Raw genomic sequence first — 10,754 nt, forward strand, 5'->3', positions numbered from 1 at the left:
ATGGGAAGCATATAAATAGCATACATAGAGCAGATCTACCATTTCTTAGACTTGCTTTCATTGAGAATGACATTTCTAAAAACACATCTGCAAATTTGGTCAGGTCACCTAAACTTGCATATTGCAGAATTAAATATAGTTCCAGAGCAGCCCTAGGAGGTAAAAACCATCCCAGCAAAGACGCACATCTGCTTACTGTTGAGAAAACATGCAATGCCATGTTAAATAAACAATACCAATTCATGTAGATAACTGGAACTCTATTTCTATTAGAAACTGTGGACAAGCCCTGAACATCTACCCCTTTACGAACGTTGCTATACGATCGTCTAAACTGTAACGCCTATTCAGACTGTGTTTGGCTGTGTTTTGAGCAATCATGCGACATAGAAAAATTTTATCCTGTATTTTAGGCCTTATCCCGTAATGAGAATCACACCAAAAATTAAAGCAATTGTCTGATGATGGTGCTGGACCATCTGGCATAATGAAAAGCGAACAGTTTGATGAAAAATCTTTCAATAAACGTTTGAAATCCAGGCATGTCAAATAGTTGCGCAAAACACAAGGTACTAAAATTATAATCACATACAAAGAAGCCTATAGGGCACACTGCCTTTTAGAAAAACATAACTGGTGGCAAATGGGCCATTTGGGTGACATCAAATCTATGTTGTTGCATGGCGCTTGAAGAAAAAATCTTTGCCAGTGAAACTAAGTTTATGGCCCTCTGCTGTGGGAGAACTCCGTCCACTCCCAGGTCAGTGGAGGTAGATTTTGCATGGCCAGTTACAGCAACAGTGAGCTGTTACGAGGGGAAAGGAGATTGAGAGAATGTGCAGCGTATCTCCACCGGCAAAACGTGATGAGTGAGCCAAATTAGATTAGCCCAAGATTTACTTTCCCGTTTACACGTGGCCGACCTTAATCCAGTCGTAGTGTATTAGAAATAGAAAGGCAAGACAATTGGTTTGGCTGTAGACCAGTGTTGTCGTTAAATAAGAACTATTTGCAGAGTGCGACTAACCCAGATATGGCTGTGGTGGCAGACAGTGTCAATACTCAAAGTGAGTGTTTCCCCTATATTAATTTAGGAGTGGTGGCCAAACACTGCTGAATTGTTGCCACCGCTACAAAAAAAATACGTAATTATATCTGCCGAGACGCGCTTTTAAATGGATAGTCATTCAATGATAGGAAGTCTATGGGAACAGCTAGCATGTTAGTGCACTAATGCTAGCTTTCAAAATCAGTCCTTTTTGGCTAACCACAGCAGTCAACAAGCTAATCAGCTACCTAGCTAGCTTTCTAGCACATTTACTAACTTGTTCGTAAACAATTAACAAGCTAGTTAACTACCACACGTTCTTGTTAAACTGTCAGAGTAGCTAGCAAGCAACAAGATATGCCAAATAGTTCTAAAAACCACTTACATCTGATTTATATGCATTCAGACAAGTCATGGCCAGGAATCAGATTTGTATCCGATTTCAAACCACCTACGAATGTGGTTTGAAATGGGTCTTGAAATATCTGATTCCATGTGCATTTTGGCTGTTTAGACTGCAGGAAAAACAACAAATTTGAATCGGATATGCAAAGATTTTGGAGTGGATTCACTTCAAATTGCCAATGTGAACAAGCCTTAAAAAGGGCTGGACCCAAAGGGCTTAGTCAGGCGCAAACAATGGAAATGTGGGCTTAAATGGATGGAACTTGCCTTTGAACTGGCCTCCAGGCTTGAGGACTTTGGTCCCATCCTCCTCAGCCAGCGTCATGCGCTCCCGAGTCACCTGGTAGGAGTCGTTGGTGGCACACAACGTGACTTTGTCTTGAACCACCCCCAGGGACACCAGGTGGGGTGTCCCCGAACTGGAGAGGACAGGGGGGGTTTCAGTCATACAGCACAGGGTTTCTCAACATGGACCCATCTCAATTCAACCAATTACTCATTAACAAGGCTCAATGACATTAAATTCTGACACCAGAGTGACAATTATTTCAGTTAACGAAACAGCTTACAACAATTTACACTGGGTCTTCAGTAGCGAGCATTTGATACATGCTTGGTTTCATTCCAGAGGGTGCTTACCTGGACACATACTGTTGGATGCACTCAAAGCTTCCCTGAGGGTTGTCCTTGCCCACATTGGATAGGTAGAAGTCAAAGTTCTGAGATCCATCTGGAGAGTCAGTCCTTGGGATCTTAATACGCTGTGGGGTTCACATCAAAAGGAGATCAATTAATAAAAAAAATATTAATCAACCACAGAAAACAAGGAGCATCTCTCTTCCCTATATGCATGAAACTGCCAGGAGTGACATATTGCACAGAGGTACTCGATCATTCTGAAGGGAAATGGGATTTCATTTCCCTCTACTGCTATAGTGCCCGGTGGCGGGAAGAAGAGATTTTGCTCATATTTGAATGTGACAGAGTCAGTCATGCCAAATAGCAAACCATCTGTAAAAAACACTCAACTGGGTCTAATTTCTCAAGGTCTTGTAACATTAACCCTTTACAGTGATGTTCAGTGTGTTGCATCTGTCAATATAGACTGATCTGAGAGGTGATATCTGAGACTAATTAGAACGTGAGCTTGCATGACACAAGCAGATCTTAGAGGTCTGAGTTGTTCTGTGTGTGTGTGTGTTCCCTCTGCTCTGGGCACAGCTGCAGACTGCCAGAGAAGTATTTATAGATAGACACATTGGAGAGTTCAACTATTCATAGTGTACAGCCCAGGTAGTCAGAGGTTAACCAGATGCTTTTAGAAGGGTGGAAAGAGTTAGGCCACAAGCCTCTAAATATAACTCGTAGCTTAACAAATGTATATTTCACTGAAAACACAAAACCTTGGGTCTACACCAGCTAGGGTAGGAATTGTATTTAATGTGTATACCACCAGCGCTCAAATGATAGGTTGCTTAAGTCTTCAATAATGGTTGCATTAAAATTTTGGTTTACCCCCCACAGGGTTGACCCATAACTAGTACTGTAGTTCTCAAGTCAAAATGAAGATTTGACATGTGAACATACTTACCCCTTGGAGTCCCGTGAATTGCATTGTTGGCCGCGAGGACGTTACATTCTGAAAAAGAGAGGAAGGGATTAGACTCTACAATCACATTTTCAATATAAGCATTGATTGTAAGTTGTTCCATCATAACAATAATGTGAATGTCACTCAGTTACAACTGGATTATCACAAAAAAAAGAGCCGTTTTGTCACGTTCCTGACCTTGTTTTCCTTTTGTATTGTTGTGTTTAGTGGGTCAGGACGTGAGCTGGGTGGGCAGTCTGTGTTGTTTGTTCTATGTTAAGTGTCAGGTTTAATTGACCTTGTATGGCTCTCAATCAGAGGCAGGTGTTTTCGTTTTCCTCTGATTGAGAGACATACATAGGGAGGTTGTTTCACATTGGTTGTGGTGGGTGGTTGTCTCCTGTGTCTGTATGTATGTTCGTGCCACACGGGACTGTAGCGTTTGTTTGTAGTCGTGTACCTGTTCGTGCGTTCTTCACGTTATATGTAAGTTCGTGTCCAGGTCTGTTTTCATCGTTTATTTGTTTTGTAGTTTATTCAAGTATAGTTCGTTTTCTGTCTTCGTTGTTTTGTCGTGTCTTAAATAAATCATGTCATCATACCTCGCTGCACATTGGTCTTCAGATCCCTCTCTCCTCTCCTCGTCGGAGGAGGATTTAGAGTATCGTTACACGTTTCTCATTAAGTGACAAAAGCAGGCCATTCTGTCAACCAGTCACAGCTGATATGCTATTGGTAAGCATATATTGTGTTTCATCTGGCAAATCAACTAGCTAAGAAGCTAGCTAGCAAAAGCATGTTTATAGTTTCATGAATTTGCAACGAGCAAAAAGTACAGTAAGAGTAGGAATATGGAACTCCCTCTTATGTTGAAAGCGGTGTAAATAATAGGCATCTCAGACAAAATGGTCACATATCAGCATTACCTCAGAATTAGCGAGTATTCAGACCTGGACTTTTTCCACATTTTGTGTTAGGTTACAGCCTTATTCTAAAATTGATTACATCCCCCCCCCCTCAACCTACACACAATACCCCATAACGACAAAGCAAAACAGGATGAGACATTTTTGCTAGTTTATAAAATAAACAGAAATATTACATTTACATAAGTATTCAGACCATTTACTCAGTACAAGCTTGGCACACCTGTATTTGGGGAGTTCTTCCCATTCTTCTCTGCAGATCATCTCAAGCTGTCAGGTTGGATGGGGAGCATTGCTACACAGCTATTTTCAGGTCTCTCCAGAGATGTTCGATCGGGTTCAGGTCCGGGCGCTGGCTAGGCCACTCAGACTTGTCCCAAAGCCACTCCTGCGTTGTCTTGGCTGTGTGCTTAAGATCGTTGTCCTGTTGGAAGGTGAACCTTCACCCCAGTCTGAGGTCCTGAGCACTCTGGAGCAGGTTATCAAGGATCTCTGTACTTTGCTCCGTTTATCTTTCCCTCAATCCTGACTAGTCTCCCAGTCCCTGCCACTGAAAAGCATCGCTAAAGCATGATGTTGCCACCACCATGCTTCACCGTAGAGATGGTGCCAGGTTTCCTCCAGAAGTGACGCTTGGCATTCAGGCCAAAGGGTTCGATCTTGGTTTCATCAGACCAAATAATCTTGTTTCTCATGGTCTGAAAGTCTTGGGAAGAGTCTTGGTGGTTCCAAACTTCTTCCATTTAAGATTGATGGACTCCAATCAAGTTGTAGAAACATTTCAAGGGTGATCAATGGAAGCAGGATACTTAGGTAATACATTTGCAAAGATTTACATCAACCTGTTTGCTGAAGATGTATTTTTATTTCATCCATTTAAGAATAAGGCTGTAACGTAACAAAATGTGGAAAAAGTCAACGGGTCTGAATACTTTCCGAAGGCACTGTATGTCTGATCATAATAAAGTAAATCACATGTAGTCAGATTACATCAACAGGTTGCGGATAATGGTAGCTACATGAGTAAACATTGGCACGGCAGAATAGGTTCTTCCCTGGCTGTTTTGAAACTTCAGGAACTTCCCTTCAGCAAATGTCCCTTTACAGTGTACACTAAAAATGATAAGCGCAAGTAAACTTGCTCGTGTTGTCACAATACACATACCAGGCTTACCATCACGATTTTATTTTATTTATTTTATTTCACCTTAATTTAACCTGTTATGCAAGGGGGCAGTATTTTCACATCCGGATGAAAAGCATGCCCAGAGTAAACTGCCTGCTACTCAGGCCCAGAAGCTAGGATATGCATATTATTAGTAGATTTGGATAGAAAACACTCTGAAGTTTCTAAAACTGTTTGAATGATGTCTGTGAGTATAACAGAACTCATATGGCAGGCAAAAACCTGAGAAAAATCCAACCAGGAAATGGGAAATCTGAGGTTTGTAGTTTTTCAAGTGATTGCCTATCCAATAGACAGTGTAAATGGGGTCAGATTGCACTTCCCAAGGCTTCCACTAGATGTCAACAGTCTTTATAAAGTTGTTTGAGGGTTTTATTGTGAAAGGGGAGCGAATAAGACCAGTCACAGTAGGTGCCTCAGCTGAAAGCTATGAGTTGTTTATCGCACGTGGCCGTGAGCACGAACTCCATTCCGTTTCCTTTCTAATGACAAAGGAATTGTTCGGTTGAAACATTATTGAAGATTTATGATAAAAACATCCTAAAGATTTATTATATACATCGTTTAACATGTTTCTACAAACTGTAATGGAACTTTTTTGACTTTGTCTGGACTTTGTGCTCACGCCTTGTGCATTTGGATGAGTGAACTAAACGCGAACAAAAAGGAGGTATTTGGACATAAATATGGACTTTATCGAACAAAACAAACATTTATTGTGGAGCTGGCATTCCTGGGAGTGCATTCCGATGAAGATCAAAGATAAGTGAATATTTATAACGCTATTTCTGACTTTTGTTGACTCCACAACATGGCGGGTATCTGTATGGCTTGTTTTGGTCGCTGAACTCAGATTATTGCATGGTGTGCTTTCACCGTAAAGTTTTGAAATCTGACAGAGCGGTTGCATTAAGGAGAAGTTTCTCTAATCCTATGTATAACACTTGCATCTTATATCAAAGTTTATGAGTAATTCTGTAAATTGATGTGGCTCTCTACAAATTCACCGGATGGTTTTTAGAGGCAAAACATTACTGAACATAACGCGCCAATGTAAACTGAGATTTTTGGATATAAATATTAACTTTATCGAACAAAACATACATGTATTGCGTAACATGAATTCCTATGAGTGCCATCTGATGAAGATCAAAGGTTTGTTTATTCATTTTCTTGATTTCTGCTTTTTGTGACTCCTCTCTTTGGCTGGAAAATGGCTGTGTTTTTCTGTGACTAGGCGCTGACCTAACATAATCGCAAGGTATGCTTTCGCAATAAAGCCTTTTTGAAATCGGACACTGTTGTTGGATTAACAAGAAGTTTATATTTAAAATGGTGTATAATACTTGTATGTTTGAGGAATGTGGAAGGGGTGGGCATGTTTGAGGAAGGCATTGAAAGTTCACTCGCTCGCCTCCGGCTTCTCAGAAGGATCCCCGATCTGCGTCCCCTTTTCCGGCATCTTTTCTTCACACAAAAGGTGTGAAACTGATGTCCAGAAGTTATTTTCGGTCATAAGAGACGGTAGCAGCAACGTTATGTACACAATAGGTTAAAAAATAAGTTACACAAAATGCAAAAATAATAATAATTGCACAATTGGTTGGGAGAATGTAAAACGTCAGCCATGTTCTTCGGCGCCATCTTCTTCTTCCAACTTCGATTGGCTTGTTGTCAGCTTGTTCTAAGCTCCTATTGGCCAAGGCAGCTCCTGACACCCCTCCTGACACCCTTTCTACCACTGACTTGAATTAGGCTACTTAACAGGCCAAGATCTTAACTTCTTAATTCAACACACTTTAAGTCCCAACCGTCCCTGAATGAAATCCTTTAGGCCCAGTTTCTCAACTTCAAATCCAATAATTTGGATTAGGATTTAAAAAAAATGTTTTATTGGTCCATGGCCTGAACATTCTGGGAATATGCTACAGAGTCTGACTAGCTTGTTTCTGGAATTATGTAAGTGTTGTTGACAGTCCATTGAACTTCCCAGGACTCCTGGCCCCAGTTAATCACAGGCCCCAGAGGCCCGTTAAGTGCATCTCTGTTGAGGTGCTTCCAGATAATACAGGTTGTACGGCCATGGGATTAACACGCTAGCTTTATTTGGTCCCGACAGATTGGTTTGGTAAGAGTCCGTAAGGGCCCACAATCACCAGAGGCTGACGTGATAGGAATTTGCGCAACTGTGACAACATTTTTTTTCCCTGAGTCATGATTCTGTGTTTGCCACTGAGAAAAGCCTGGTATGCAAAGCCATGGAATGAGACCAAATCCAAATCACATACCAACACTACTGCCCACCAGGACACTAGATTAGACAGAGGAAATGTATTGGCCAATACAGAAGAAAAAACATTTTAGCCTCAGATTTTCTAAATTTGGGCAAAACTATGTTAAAAAATATATATTGCTGTTAGCCCTTTTCTGTGAATATCTTGTAGGTCTAATGTGTGAACTGTTTTGCAAACATATGTAATGTTTTCTTACCATAAAATAGCTTAGTTATATTAATCTGTGTGCAAATGGAACCTCTCCCATCCAGAAAGTCCTTGAAAAGCACTAGTTTAAAAGGGTTCATGCTGTCATGAACTTTTACTGTAGCTTTAAGAGAACAAGCACAAGATTAGAAGTAAAAGGAGTGAAAACCCTAGCGACGAGTATTTTGAAGAAAACAGCATATAACCCGATCAAACATTAAATAGGCCTATAATTTCTATATAAAAACACAGTCAAGTAGCCTATGCTATATGCTTATTATAAAGATTGGCAATAAAGTTTCTTGCCTGGGGAGCTTGCCAATGTAACATTCACATTTAAGTCAAGAATTAAGTCATGAACATAGTTGAATCATGAACATAACGTACACTGACAAACTCAGTGTGGAGGAACTGGATAGGTCTGTAGCCAAAATATTGTTATAATAAGGTGTATTGCTATTCCAAAAATAGTTTGGCATGAAACCAATGTATTGATGATAAGAAGTAACAACGGATAAGAAGTAACAACGGAGTGAATTAGATAAGATGATAAGAAGTAACAACGGAGTGAATTAGACTTTTTTTTGTATAAAAGGTGATTTTTGGGTGAGAATTTCATAAAACGTGCTAACATAGCTAGCTACACATGTAAAAAATAATAATAATAATTTAAAAAAATGGTAGACCATGGTGGTGTGAATTTGTAAAATACACATTTAGTAATCTTAAACAGGTTTGACCTAATGGTAGCAGCTGGTGACAATGGCTAGCTAAGTAAACTAACATCCACTGTTGACAACAGTACCCCTGACTACTTTCAAGGTAAAAGGAACATTAGCCAACTTATTTTATAATTTAAGTGGACTGTCACTTTAATGTATCCACTAAAACTTTTAGTATAGCTAGCCAGCAAGTTGATGTTAACTAGCAAGCTAGCTAGTCAGAATAATTGCTTTCTGAACTAGCTAGATTGGCGGTCTAACTTTTGACTATTGTCATAAATTCAGCTTATGATTGCAATCTCCTTTATTATAGTATTATAGGACGTTTGTCACCGATAGACCCTAACCAAAGATGTACTCTTTAGGAGCCTGTTACCATTACTCCTTAAAGCTGCAATATGTAACTTTTTGGGTGACCTGACCAAATTCACATAGAAATGTGAGTTATAAAGCTGTCATTCTCATTGAAAGCAGGTGCGGTAGATCTGTTCTATGTGCGTTATTTCTATGCTTCCTGTTCTTATTTTGTTTTTGCATCTTTTACTTTCGGTTTTGTACACCAGCTTCAAACAACTGAAAATACAATATTTTCTGTTATGGAAAATATATTTCACAGCAGATGGTACAATTATTTTCCACACAATGACAGCTTGTTTTGTCACAAACTGACATTAGGCAAACTATTATGATTTTAGCAACGTTTTCTGCATATTGCACCTTTAAGGTCCAAGGACCTTATTCTATCTTATTTTCAGAGCTACTGCTAATTTACTATCTAGCATGCTCTGAACTCCTGTGTGTAATGGAAGGCAGCCAAAAAGGTGTTGTCACTGAAAAGTACAGTATGTGTGTATTTTGAATTTGTGAAATTATTTTGATGTGATATGAAAGTAAAGGGCTTTATGTTTCTAGAACCATATCGCAATTGATATTCGACTTCACGTTTAGATGGGAGTATTTTGCTGTTTTGGCCGTCTTCCGTAAACACGCGCTGTAACATGGGGATATGGCCGTGTGGGAACACTAACCCTATAATGGCGTGTATTCATTTAACGTTATGTTTTTTGAAAATTGTTTCTCGCTGATATGAAAGATAAGGTCCTTATCATGCTACCACAACTGATGCGTGTTAATGTTCAGACCAAGCATCGGTGCGCTTAACAAAACTCCCCCGTACAGAAGACGCCTTCGTCCAATGACTTAGCTACTGTAATGTGTAATGGAACAGAGTCATTCATGATCAAGGGTTACGATAGTTACCTTAGCTAGCCAAAAAATAATAATAATAATAAATATATATATATATATTTCCTAACATCTCCAAAACACTGACTACAGTGCCAATCCTTGGCTTAAGAACATACGGTAAGTTAGCTAAAGTTAAGTAAAGATGTCACGCGAAATTGCCATCAAAATAGTCATCGATTTCACCAAACAGTGCAATTGTCGTCACATTTCAGTACTGACTTGAGTAGGAAAAAAAGTGGACTTGGCTGGGGAAAACGTTAATTTTTTGTTGTTGGGGAAATTACATTTGGTTAGCCAGCTAACGTTAACTACATTACCAAATGTAGCTAACTATAGTACATCGACTACACAAATCCATTTCTCTCAAACTTTGATTTGTAATCCACAAATTGCTAACTCACTTCATGGCATATGCATTATTGGTATGACAGTAAGTTACGTTAACTAGCAAGGTAATTTGAATAACGTTTGACCAACCTGACTGTGCGTGGCAGTTAGTTCACCAGTTTTGATAGCATCGGTAGTTGTATAAGGTAAGCTATAAGACATGTATTCAACTTACCTTAGAGGTTTGGTACCTTTCTATCGCTCTGAAAGCTGTCTCTGTCAATTTTACGTGCAATACAGTGACTTGGTCTGTATTCCGTCGGCCACAATTCAGTCCATACCTTCCATCCACGGAGAGCGCCGCCATCTTTACCAACCCTCTACCATCGTCTTGGTCTTATGTCCGAGCATTTAGATACTCTACCTAACACAAATTCAAGGGAGGGACTCCCCCAAGGGCTTGTTCAATTTTCTTTTGTCCATATGTAATTTGTGATTTCCATATGTAATTTCAGCCCTACTCAGTCTTCACACCTTCAGTGTATGAATGCTAGGGTTTGTCATTGTATAACTTTCTTTTGAGAAGTGAAAGTAATGGATCGAATCAGCTGTGGTCTGTCCACTACTATGTCATAGAAAAATACGGTATCATAATGTCCACTTGGAATTAGTGGAAATGTATGCTGCTGACACCTACAACGTTTTTATCGTTGACATTTATTTACTACTGACAGGTATTACATTAAATTCAAAGATTTTTTCCCATTGCTTTTCAATGACACGATCCAGATTCTCTTACAATAATTTATAGTGAAAACAAT

General features: G+C 39.5%; 1 protein-coding gene across 4 annotated transcripts in view; it reads right to left on the reverse strand.

Moving 5' to 3' along the window:
• ell2 (elongation factor for RNA polymerase II 2) overlaps window positions 1-10,503 on the reverse strand; it is a 50,659-nt gene extending 40,156 nt beyond the window's left edge. For 2 of the 4 annotated variants that reach the window (XM_071336443.1, XM_071336442.1), the window contains exons 1-4: window positions 10,169-10,501; window positions 3,045-3,092; window positions 2,093-2,214; window positions 1,721-1,872 (exon numbers count right to left, since the gene is read on the reverse strand). In XM_071336443.1, coding sequence (XP_071192544.1) covers window positions 1,721-1,872; window positions 2,093-2,214; window positions 3,045-3,092; window positions 10,169-10,300 — 454 coding nt within the window. In that variant the 5' untranslated portion in view covers window positions 10,301-10,501. Of the gene's footprint in view, window positions 1-1,720; window positions 1,873-2,092; window positions 2,215-3,044; window positions 3,093-10,168 lie in introns of all 4 variants that reach the window. The other 2 variants (XR_011667267.1, XM_071336444.1) reach the window with 2 other exon arrangements.
• Window positions 10,504-10,754: the final 251 nt, after the last annotated feature.

The sequence above is a fragment of the Salvelinus alpinus genome, chromosome 12 (assembly GCF_045679555.1).
Source record: "Salvelinus alpinus chromosome 12, SLU_Salpinus.1, whole genome shotgun sequence".
NCBI classification, from domain to species: Eukaryota; Metazoa; Chordata; class Actinopteri; order Salmoniformes; family Salmonidae; genus Salvelinus; species Salvelinus alpinus.